The sequence below is a fragment of the Drosophila mauritiana genome, chromosome 3L (genome assembly GCF_004382145.1).
Source record: "Drosophila mauritiana strain mau12 chromosome 3L, ASM438214v1, whole genome shotgun sequence".
NCBI lineage: Eukaryota > Metazoa > Arthropoda > Insecta > Diptera > Drosophilidae > Drosophila > Drosophila mauritiana.
Genome location: NC_046669.1, coordinates 9,347,876 through 9,360,454, shown reverse-complemented (window position 1 = coordinate 9,360,454; position 12,579 = coordinate 9,347,876). Strand labels below are relative to the sequence as shown.

The 12,579-nt window shown below is 43.9% G+C and overlaps 1 protein-coding gene across 11 annotated transcripts in view; it reads left to right on the top strand.

The window, feature by feature from the left end:
* The window catches only part of LOC117141019 (protein furry), a 47,634-nt gene that overhangs the window by 6,917 nt on the left and 28,138 nt on the right, over positions 1-12,579 (top strand). For 7 of the 11 annotated variants that reach the window (XM_033304282.1, XM_033304283.1, XM_033304288.1 and 4 more), the window contains exons 2-14: positions 552-2,146; positions 2,207-2,547; positions 2,618-4,005; positions 4,075-4,306; positions 4,374-4,556; positions 6,511-6,654; positions 7,965-8,132; positions 8,198-8,347; positions 8,419-8,588; positions 8,692-8,846; positions 8,931-9,041; positions 9,110-9,264; positions 11,498-11,661. In XM_033304282.1, the coding sequence (XP_033160173.1) occupies positions 552-2,146; positions 2,207-2,547; positions 2,618-4,005; positions 4,075-4,306; positions 4,374-4,556; positions 6,511-6,654; positions 7,965-8,132; positions 8,198-8,347; positions 8,419-8,588; positions 8,692-8,846; positions 8,931-9,041; positions 9,110-9,264; positions 11,498-11,661 (4,956 nt within the window). The remainder of the gene's footprint in view (positions 1-551; positions 2,147-2,206; positions 2,548-2,617; positions 4,006-4,074; positions 4,307-4,373; positions 4,557-6,510; positions 6,655-7,964; positions 8,133-8,197; positions 8,348-8,418; positions 8,589-8,691; positions 8,847-8,930; positions 9,042-9,109; positions 9,265-11,497; positions 11,662-12,579) is intronic. The other 4 variants (XM_033304290.1, XM_033304292.1, XM_033304291.1 and 1 more) reach the window with 1 other exon arrangement.

Below are 12,579 nucleotides of genomic sequence, written 5' to 3'. Positions count from 1 at the left end.
CTCTAACCAATTTGAGTTTTTCGGGGCGTGTTCTTGCCACACCCCCACACTTGATGATGATTAAATTGTTGATGGTTGCTGATGATAATTTCTATTTACAGATTTCGCTTTATAGGCGTGTCCTAGAACCAAGGTTGGGTAAACAACTAAAATAACAGATCACAAATCAAAGATTCATACAGCATATATCGCGTATACGCAAGTTTTAGAATGCCAAAACAATTAATAAATGTCACATCATAGCTGATTTAGCGCTCATATCTCTACTTAACTATCTAGAAAAGTATACAGTTTTAGGTTTTTGAATAAATTAAAAATATGAAATGTGATTATTTGTATAAATTATTGGTAAAACTAAGTATTGAAATGTTATTAAACTTGTTGTTTCCATAAACGTGCTTATTATATGATTTTTGCACACAGAGTGAATCATTTTTGGACTTGTCCAGCTATCAACACATGTAATTCTATACCTATAAATAACTGATAAGTGTAATCCGCTTAATCGTAAAACCGATAATGATAATGTGTTTCGTTCTTTTTTTAACCAGGCACAAATCAAAACCCAAATGAGCAGCACCTGAGCGATCCAGCTGCCTCGCCCTCCACCGCCAGTCCAGCCAACAACAGCAACAACAACGCAGCAGCTGGAGCGGCAACAACATCAACAGCCACTGTGACCACTGCGGTGGGTGGAGCGGGCGCAGGCGGAGCGGGGGCGGGAGTGGGAGTGGGCGTGGTAACACCAACAAAGAGCCCACAGCGTAACGCTTTCCAGGAAGATGCTTATCAGGCGAACCTGGCTGGCGGCGATAGCGTCGATAACATTGAATCAGCTCAATTGGATTGTGGAAATCCGAGTGGTGGATCGCCCGGCCAGCGCCACTCGATAAACTCGGCGGAATACACATCCACGCCGAAGACGACTCGTAGTGGTCCGAATGGTAGCAATACGGCCAGTGGAACAACGTCGCCCATTAATTACCAGCTGCCCGGCGATGACTATCCGTATGGCATAGAGTATGAGTCACAGCAACTGCTATATCAACAGCAACAGCAGCAGCAGCAACAACAGTCGCAACAACAGCAGCAGCAACAATTGCCACTAGGCGATGTGGAGCAATCGTCAGCGGTAACTTACCAAAGTTTGCCGGCCAGTCGCCAGAGTTACGCTTCACCGCCAGCTCTGATTATTCCGCAGCGGCAGTCGCTGCTACCCTGGGGAGCTCATTCCAGGAGTTCGATCATCAACGTCCTGCCCAGTTACACGCAAGCCGAGATGCATGCCTTGGCCGCCAGGGTGGCCAGCGTGGAGACCTCCGCTCCACGGCCTGGTGAGATCGTGATGCGCAATCTGTTCAGTGACTTTACAGCGCAAGCTGAGAAGAAGATCGAGCTGGTGATGCTGGAGAGTGCCGACAAGAATCTATCTAAGCTGCTGCAGCGCGGCGAGGATCAGCAATTCGATCAGTTACTATCCGCTCTGGGCTCAGTGGCCGAGCACTGCCTGCCATCGTTGCTGCACACCTTGCTGGCCTGGCATCGTCGCCAGTTGTCCGACATGGAGATCAAGAATGACCTCAAGAAACCAGCACCGAGTGGCAGTAGCTCCCAGGCGGCAACCAACAAGCCCACCGTCGATCTGGACTTTCAGCTGCAGCGTAGGGAAGCGGCTGTGGAGTTCATTTTCTGTCTGGCTCTCATCGAGATACTCAAACAGTTGCCGTATCATCCGGGCCACGAGGATTTGGTGCGCAGCATCGAGAATCTGGCCTTTAAGCACTTCAAGTACAAGGATGGATTGCAAAACAATCCAAATGCCCTTAATATCCACATGATTGCGGATCTGTATGCAGAGGTTATCGGTGTACTGGCTCAAAGTCGATTTGCATCGGTACGCAAGCGCTTCATGAGCGAGCTGAAGGAGCTGCGTGGCAAGGAGGTGTCACCGACGACCACGCAGAGCATCATCAGTCTGCTGATGGGCATGAAGTTCTTCCGGGTCAAGATGGTGCCCATTGAGGAGTTCGAGGCGTCCTTTCAGTTTATGCACGAGTGCGGTCAGTACTTTTTGGAAGTTAAGGATAAGGATATCAAGCATGCGTTGGCCGGACTGTTTGTGGAGATCCTGGTGCCGGTGGCGGCGGTGAGTAACAATACCAATTGTCTCTTAAGTCATTGAAGTAATACATTCATTTTTTCACAGGCCGTTAAAAACGAGGTGAATGTTCCGTGCGTTAAGAACTTTGTGGAGCTGCTCTATGTGCAGACCTTGGATGCCTCCACCAAGTCTAAGCATCGATTGGCTCTCTTCCCGCTGGTCACCTGCTTGCTCTGCGTCTCGCAAAAGACTTTCTTCCTGACCAACTGGCATTACTTCCTCGCCATGTGCTTGAGTAATTTGAAAAACCGCGATGCCAAAATGAGCCGCGTCGCCCTTGAGTCACTGTTTCGCCTACTGTGGGTGTACATGATCCGCATCAAGTGTGAGTCCAACTCGGCCACTCACTCTCGCCTCCAGAGCATTGTTAACTCCCTGTTTCCCAAGTGAGTAATGAATTCAAAACCATGCGAGGGAATATTGCTTATCCACACCAACTTGTTACTTGTTTTACAGGGGCTCCAAAGGAGTTGTGCCACGTGACACTCCCCTAAACATCTTTGTAAAGATCATCCAGTTCATCGCCCAGGAGCGTCTGGACTTCGCCATGCGCGAGATCGTGTACGATCTGCTGTGCGTAGGTCGTTCGATTAAGCTGATCCTGAATCCGGAACGCATGAGCATTGGACTGCGAGCCTTCTTGGTCGTCGCCGATTCACTGCAGCAGAAGGCTGGTGAACCACCGATGCCCAGGACGGTGCCAGTTCTGCCATCTGGTAACACCCTGCGAGTGAAGAAGACCTTCAACAAGATGTATGTTTTGTTAACGGATGACACCGCCAAAAGTATTGGAATGTCTACGTACTTCCCTCATGTGCGCAGAGTTTTTGTGGATATTTTGAGAGCTTTGGATGTTCACTACGGTCGTCCCCTGATGATGACCAATACACAGAACCAGAACAAGGAGCCGGACGAGATGTTATCTGGCGAAAGAAAGCCTCGCATCGATCTCTTCCGAACGTGTGTTGCCGCCGTACCGCGATTGATACCCGATACAATGACGCCTCACGAGCTTGTCGACATGCTCTCCAGACTATCGGTCCACATGGATGAGGAGTTGCGAATTCTAACCCACCAGTCGCTTACGACTTTGGTCATAGATTTCCCGGATTGGCGTCAGGATGTCGTGCACGGTTACACTCAGTTTCTGGTGCGCGACGTCACCGACACCTATCCGCAGCTGCTGGAGAACTGCACGCGCATCCTCTTTACTTTCCTCAACATCTGGCGGTGTGCCACAAATGTGAATGGGAATAACACCACCAGTGCTCCCAGTGGAGCAACCAACGTGGTCAATACGTCACAAGCCAAAATGACTACGGCCACCACAACGACAACGGTGGTGCAGGCTACAGTGGTTCAGGTCACATCAGCGCCAGCCAAAGACACCGCCAGCAGTCAGTTGTCCAAGCAGCAGCATTTGAATACGGCCAGTAGTGCTGCCTCCAGCATAACTACCTCTAGTGGAATGTCTAGTATCACGCAACACACCGTGCTGAACATGGCCAGCGATGTGGGCAAGAAGAATGAAATTCCTCTGGCCACCACTCTGCATTTTGTGGAGGGCTTTGCACTGGTGCTACTCTGCAACTACCGCACGTATCTGCGCAAGCTGGCCGCGTTGATCCTCAAAGAAGTGAAGAATCTGATGCGAGCATTGGGTATCCCAGAAACGGAGCCGCCCCTCATCGATGTCATGGATCGTTGTGTGCCTGGCATCATTGAGAAGTGCCTGCCACAGCTGCCGCAGACGGAGAAGACGGCTATTCTGAATGCCAATTGCATTGATCTGCAGTGGATAGCTGAAAGATCGAGTGGAGTGTGGCTAGCTGGACTGACAGATGGTGGGCAGTTATTGAATGCCATTTTTAACGAATATAGAAGCATAATTCTTTTGATACTTCTTCTTACAGACAACTCGAAATCCTCTACGTCCACACTCAACCTCTCGCAGTCCAGTTCAACACCGAATGCCTCGGCAACGGCGGCCAGCTCTCCGCAGCCTCAGTTCGATCCCTGGGCCACCTGTTTGTTTGGATTGCTGGAACGACAGAATGTCCTGCAACAGTGCCCATCGGCTGTGGCGCAGGCCTGGCCAATTTGCTTCACGCGCCTTAATGCGCTGTACAGTGTCATTGATCCCACGTAAGTTGCATGGAGTTTCACTAAAATCTATATTATTAATAATATTTAAATATTTCCCGTAATGCAGCCCCGTGAGCGACAATCGAGCTTCGTTGCTGCGAAGTTCGGCGCCAACGAAGAAAGTGCCCACCGAGAGCCAGAAGGATTCGTACTTGCGTCTTTGGAGGAATCAGGTGGCCTGTGCCATGCGACTAGTGCCTCAGATTCCCAGTGTCGCCGTTCGATGTGCATCACCTGACTTGAGTTTGAGGTGAGTGACGAAACGCATCGCATTTGTAAGCCATGTTCACACAGATGAACAAATAACTGCCAAATTGAAATGAAATCGATTTATGCCAAGCCATTGAAACTTGCCGTAAGCTGATGTGATAAACCTGTGAAAAAGGTTGACAATTTGTGTGTTATTTTTCTCTGTGCATCTATTGTGTCCCCTCACTAACAACCGCCCAAAGCTCAGAACAAACAAGACACTTCATTACTTCTGTTTGACTAACACTTCGCATTCAATTACATTCGGCACGATTTGCATGTAGTGATTATACATCCGTGTACTACAGTTGACCTGTACTTTGTTATTAAAAGTGATAGTGAAGTTATTAAAAGTGATACTATATTATATATTTTGTTTTCTTGTTCAAACCAATTTTCATTGGAGTGGGTTTTGTGTTTTAAGTTGCTGTGTGTCAAGCAAAAAGACAGAACAGTATGTGTTTGTATTTTGATATTTGAAAATGGGTTTTGTATTAACTCCATTTGCATATTGATGGTGAATGCAAATCGTTTTAATATGTGATTATCAATAATTGTTTCATTCACGTAACTCACACCGCTTGTTGTATGTTTAGCTGGTTTGTTTTACACGCATGCACTCAATTGGATTCTTCAGAAGTCACCCATAAGTTTATATTTGGTTAATTGAACTAAACTCCATGTACCAGCCTGCATAAGCACAAACAACAGCAGGGCTCTTTTGTCAATATTTGTTCATGCCATCGTGCGTTCATTAGCTTGTTTATTATTTTAGAGCCAAATTTAATGGGTTGGATTTGGTATGCTAGCTGAATACTCACATTTAATCACACTTTTGCACAAAATGAGCCCGAAATTAGATTACCTTAATGGATCTACAAAAATTTGGTTGATTACGATGCACAAAATCGAAGTCTGGTCACCGAAAAAACATGTAATAAAGCTGTGATTCCGAGAAATAGGACCGTAAAGTTTGAAAAAATGCATGTTTGCCATTTTTTTACGCTATTGACTGGCTAACAGATTCTTGGTAATTAAATTTTGTCGTGATTCGTTCGCAATTGTGCGATCCCCTTAAAGTATTTTTTTACCTTCAGCAATCGAACTGAAAATAAGCTGCTTATAAATAAAATTCTTTGGAATTTAGTTTTTTATTTTGTAGCGCAATAACTGATGAAAAAAGGAGATTTAGTAAGAAAAACATACTATTCAAAAGCATTATATTTTAGCTATATTGATAAAAAATCTATTTTGAATAATGCTACTGCATTGCAAATTTAGCAACAGAGTTTCGTAAAATTTCATAAAAAGTGTATGTGCATGTTAAGTGTGTCAGTCTATTTGTTGTCATTATAAATTTATTATTTCCAGCAATTAGATGGGTTTTCAAAGGAAAGTTTTTATTGAATTTTTATAATATGTTATTCTGCACATTAAACCATTTTTTCATTGTGGTAAATCATTGAAATTCGTTTCCACGGACTGTTCGTAGAATTCCTAACTAGATTCAACTGAATTAAATGCGAAATATTGCAACCCATAACACACACACATCGCATTTCCATCGCATCAGTGTGTAAATGTTGGTCGAGGGAAAATGTCAATAAAAAGGGGTATTTCAGAAAAAGTCCACTACTATTTACTCCACGCCCACACTCCAATCCGCCCATCCACCCACCACCTGTTCACCACATTGCACGTGTGTCCCAGTGAATGTTAGAGTCCATGTCCGCACCAAGCGAACATCCCACGGGAGCTGGGCAAACAGATTGGTCAGCATTATGCCAATATGATATCTCTCTGTGCAAGTGCGTACATAAAACATTGATCACATCAATCTCGAAATCGAACCATCCAACAGTCACCATGACCAGCCGTTCAGTATCGCAACCACACCAGCTGTTTATACATATATGTATCAATATCAATATATATAAATGGATTGTAATTTATAGTTTACAAGATCAGTCGGACTCGCGTTCGCTGTCCGATTCCCTGGACAATATACCATCCAATGTGTTTGGGCCCGAGGGAATCGTCACGCGCTTCACGCTGCCACTCTCCTATGGACGCAAAGAGGCGCGCCAAAAGCGACTTGGGTAAAGCAAACTACTTACAGCCAAAACCAAAACCAAAAACCAAAATCCAAATCAAAACTTAAACCAAAATCCTTAATCCAAATCAACACTTAAACCAAAAACCCAAAGCTAAACTTAAACCAAAAACCTTAAACCAAATCAAAACCTAAACCTTAACCAAAACCGAGTAATAATGAAACAAAATACTACCTGCAAAACAATAACTCGATTTACATAACTTTTTGTACAAATAGCTATCAGCGTATTCTGTATGCAAACTGAGTATATACCTATGTTTATTATATTTTTGTTGCTTGTCTATGTTATTTGTGTGTTTGTGTAGCTTTGGCATGTTATTAAAAATGTTTTAAATTAGCCCGAAAAGTTTTTATCCTTTGTATTCGCACTCTTGAGTTTGAAAGGTTTTGTGTTACACTTTTCAAATAGCAAAAATGGTCTTAAAGTTTTCCCGCTAGTGCTTATTTTCTTTTGTTTCTTCTTTTTGTTAAAAGGTTTAACTAGTTTCTGTTCAATCTGAAAACTATCCCAAGTTAGCAAACATCCTGCTTCATTTCTAGTAAAATTGTTGCATATTTGTTTCTTTCTGAATGCAAATCTATTTATTTAAGACTGATTTTCAGTGATATTTTCCTATTTTCATCTGGTTATCATTGAGTTGTTTCCATTCAATTTGGCAAACAGTTTGTTCATCTCCTTCTATCGTTTTTTTTTCTGCCACGCCCCCTATTTGCAGTGTGCTGAAAATAATTTGAAGACAAGTTTGTTTATTTTTCATATAGCGCATGTCAGCCAGTTGCCCACAATTCCCAAAAACCCACGAAACCCGCAAAAGCTTGATTTAGCTTCGTGTTCGCTTTTCAGCAGTAGCAGCAGCAAAAAAATTATATAAAATTGTTATTTGCTTGCTGTCATTTATTATTATTCGTCCTGACCAAGCCCACCCCCCAGCAACAAAAGGAAAAGGGAAAATTCAGGGCGACAAAAAAGCTGGGGTTTTAATTGAAAGATGATTTCGAGTTTAAAATTCATAATGTTTATCGTTGCAACGTAGAAACAGAGGGTCCCCGAATGAGATATATATATATTTGAAAAACGTCCTGGAATTTGAATTTGTCAAGTGAGCGAGTTTTCACAGATCCAGTAGCGCGTAGCAGTTTAAATCGCAGTAAACTTTATGGACTCTCGCTAAACGATGACCTTGCCAAGGCAGCACAAGCACCCACCGTCAGATAGGAACATTAACAGAAATTACTGCCCCGGAGCGCTCGCTGTTCGACACTAAAATCCATGGCCATAAATTTGTTTTACAGCTCATCGCCGGACTCCCTGAACGCCGATCGCAGTGACAAGTCAGCGATGGGCAGCGCATCCCCCCAAGCGCTCTACAAACTGGTGGTGCCGCTCCTCCGGTGCGAGGTCGTCGATGTGCGAGATGCCGCCGTAAATGCCTTGGGTCTGATAAACCACGATGCGCTCAAGTAAGTCTCAACCAAGTCTATATCCAACTTGATTCAACTGACAAAGTGCGTGTGCATTCTGGCAGGGATTTGATGGAGGAGCTGGTGGTGTACATCCGTGAGGCGGTGGACTGCAAGCAGGAGAACATGCGCAGGCGGCGGCGACGCGATGCCCTGCGTCTGCAGGTGGTGCGAGTGCTGGAGAAGATTGCCGAGAACGGAACGTTCGGTGTGAGGTAAGGAATTTCTATGCACAATGATCAATATGAATATTAATGGCCACAACGTTTCCATCATCCATTTGCAGCACCTGTGTGCTGGAACGCGACACGATGTCGCTGCATCCCACCTTTGTGCTGTATATCTCGGGCGCCATGGGCTATCTAACGTCTGAGACGGACAAGGATAATCTCAGCATTCGCGAGGTGAAAGCCCACTTTTGCAATTTCATACGCAAAATGATTAAGAACTTCCCACGTAAGTCGACAAAGTGCTGCTCGAAGAGCTGTCATCACCACAGCGTTGGTGGCAAATCTCCATCCATCTGCTCAAACTAATGGCCTGTTCGTTCTGCTTTCAGTCGAGGCCTGTGCCACGCTTCTCTCCCGGGTCCTGAAGCGTAATCTGTTCAATTTATTTGCCGCCTGGTGCGGCAGCTTCTCCAAGCCACTTGGGTACACCATGCAGAGCGACCATACGCTCGAGGAGGAGAAGCTGCAGTTTAGCGCCCTGCAGGCAAGTTAAATATATACATACATATTGCTGATTTTGAAGCCATTAGGGAGTAACGTTCTAAATGACTTACCTTTACCGCTTTAGGCCATGTCCGCTCTGCTCTGTTGCGGTCAGATCTTCAATCCATCGTATCTACAAGATGATAGCATCATTTACAAGTGGCTGGACATGCTGCTGACCTCCAAGAACGAAAAGGTAACGCGTCACCCACTTGACCCCCAACCACTTGAACCACAATTAACACTGAGGTCACTTTCACACAGATTTACCAGCTGGCGAGGGATACGGTCGTTCTGTTGCTGGAGTCCAATCCGGATATCGGACAACTATTGGAATGGGTCATAGACCGGTGCTATACATCGACACCACGTGAGGCAGATGCATGTTTCCTGGCCCTGGCCTCGATCTTTAGCGCCAAGTAAGTGAAAGGAAATGGCACTTTAAAGATGGGCACACGGATGCCGCTTAAGCGCTGCGTAATCGCCTTACGTTGTGCCCTTTAATTTGTTTCAACTTGTTCGACAGCCAATTACATTACACTCCGCCCACCTCACTTGCCGCCATAATCGCTCCCATGCCATATACATATGTATGTATGTATGCTGGTGGGGATTGGGGGGATAAAGGACTTGAACACCGATTTAACTGGCACTCTTAAGTAGCATTTCACGTGTCTGCCCACAATGGCAACTCTTTAAACTTACGCGCACACATGATTGGTTGAGAGCCTATTTGTTCAGGCCAAGTTCGTTTTTTATGTTTCGTTTCCTCTGCCAGTTGTTTCTTTTGTATACATATATATAGTACATTTATTATTTTGCTTTGGCCATTATGGCAGCGAACTGTGGCGTTTCCTGTACACATCGCTAGATAAACAGTAGAGGCCATGAAGCATAGCATACATGGCTCATTGCATTTAATGCAAGTGCAACTGTCGGTGGACAAATGTGTCGAAAGCGATTTCCTTTACTGGTTTTTAAGTTCCATAAAAAGAAAGCGCCAGAGGATGCATCAAAAAACACTTACAAATCATTATTTAATTTGTACTAACTATTCAACTATGTTAACTATTCAAAGCCATGCAGTTTTTGAGTTCATTGCCACAATTAAATCATATTAAAAAGCAGACATTTTTAATATGTATGCTGTCTGAAAATTTAAAAAAAAAAATGCATACATGTTGCTACATAATTAGCGTTTGTTTGCTCGGTCTTAATAGGAACTAATTAGGTATTCTAGAAACTAAACCGACTGTCTAACCGCAGTTAAAGCCGTTTTCATTCGCAATTTGCCGTCATTTGTCGATGTCGCAGGCACTGTAGGCGGTTTTACATAGTAACGAGAGAACACCAGATTGCGGTTTATCCCGGTGGGTGGGTGGCTGGTGTGTGATGTTTTGCGGTTCCCCCAAAACCGAAGGACAAAACGAGAGCAGAAGCATCTCGACCACTTTGGATGAACACACGCGCTGCAAAGATGTTTGTCGGCTGGACAGCGTCTTACTGCAGTTGCGTTTCAAATGGAGCTCTGTTCCACATACCCTGTAATCGCAAATGGCAGTTGTAGGTTGGGACGATGTTCACTTAAGAACTTATCATTCTTAGTTTTAGAACTTTTTTCTGCAAGCCTTTTAAAATAACTAGACTAGGGTAAGCATAAGATTTTCGCAGAGTATAAGTACACATACAGGGTAATTCCTAGTCGCATCACACTGCTTTTGGGTCTACCTGTTTGTTCTAGTGTGGTTCAGCCACATGCAGCATCTGGCCAGCGCGTGGCATGCTCAACTTTATTTTCCGCTTGTCCAGATTTTTTGTGGCACTTGGCTGTTGGCATGCTGTTGGCACATCGATGCGAATACCATTTTAGTTTTAATGGGTGGTGTGATAAATGCTTTAAATTCTTTAAATTCCATTAACGATTTAAAGGCGTCGAAGCAATCGAAATAGCTTGGCCACGCATGATTGATAGTATCTAAACTGTTTTGGGCTTCCTTCGCTTGACTATGGCAGGCAATTCGCATTATTTGAATAGCCCGCCATTTATCCTTGAACTTTGATCTTTACGGCCATACAAAGCCATAGACTACTATATGTACATATAAGTTGTGCACTTCCCTTTATTTTTTCGCTCAAGCCGAACTTAAACCACAGCATACTTTGTAGCGACCAGGCCTGGTGTCTTGTATTTGTGGGGATGCAAAGCGAAAATCGATTTGCGTAAATTATTCAATTCAGTGCAGAAGTGAAGTGGGTTGGACGCGGGTGGTGGCTCTGGTCCGAAGGTGTTATTCCATTATTCCACACCCACCCTGGGGGCTAAAAATTTACGTATGGGTGCATGTGTGTGCAGACAAGAGAGTTTGAAAGTGGGCTACGACATTTTAATGGATCTGTAGGGATTTTGGATGGGGTGATGGCTTTTCTGGTCGGTCGGTTACCAGGTACCTGGTATTGGTGCCTGGTGCCTGGTGCCGGCTGCAGGTGGAAGGGAGCTCAACAACTGTTGATTTCTGGCATGTGTGCCGAGCTGAACCATTCCGGCATTGTGTTGAGCAGAGCGAACCGCATAACCACAAGCCAACAACCTCATTAGGTTACTTTGTAAGCCGTATTATCCTTTCACCGCCTTTCCCTCCACTCTAATTACAGGGAATACCCGTGCGACCATTACACATCCGTGATAACCGTGACGCTCCTGATGACGGGCTGTCCTCGAGTGGAGGTGCATGCCACGGCGTTGCAACTGCTGCAGATCCTGGACAAGCGATTCTTCGGCAGCGTGGTGGGCACTTTGCACAGTGACAGCGATAAAGGTATGAGATTTTCCTACTAAAGCGACAAACAAAACGGGCTGATGGCAATAAAATGAAAATTAAGTGACAAGGTGTACTTTTTAGTGGTATACTGAAGTCTCCATGCTGCAATTCTATTTCATATCATATATTTGTTTTGAGCTAGAATTAAAATTATCCGAATTTAAGCTATAGGACAAGGCGATGAAAATGAAGGTTTTTTAAGTCCTTACATTTTGCTTTAATATTATTCTTATATAATGTGTTTTTTAACTGTTGTGTTGTAATGAAAAGTGGTATGCAGTTATTTCTGCGTCTTAAATTTGTTAAAAATCCAAATTTTGCCTTGCAATTTATGTGAATATTTAGTCATATAATTTTTTCACTATTTCCCAGCGACTAAGCTTCTTATGAAATGACGAAAACAAACTGAAACTTTGAATGTAAAATTGGGGTTTTCACCTTTCAGTACGATTCCTTTGATTTTTATTCCTTTATTCGCAGTGTGGCAAGTGGTGTTTATTCGCCTTGTTTGTTTGGTGCTTATATTTTGCATTTTAATTTTATATATGTATAAATGTGCGTACCATGCTGTTATTATTTTACCTCCGGAGTGCCTGTAGAATTTTTTATTGCATTACATAAGGAGATTTAACAAGCGTAAATAGCTCGCGTATTGGATGTCTTCTGATTCCCTCGAAGTTTGTTTACATTTAACGATGGAACATTGGAATTTTCCACTCCTGCGTATCTCATTTTTTTATCCCAAATGCTTTTGGCTAATCTCTGTGGATATTCGTTCATAAAATTGAGCCTGCACCATTGTTTTCCACTTCTTAGAAGGTTTTTTAGGAGGCAGCTAGATCCCACTAGATGTATAATTAGCCCAATTTCAGTGTTTGCACTTGTACATTTTCAGTTGCTTTTTATTATTTTTTG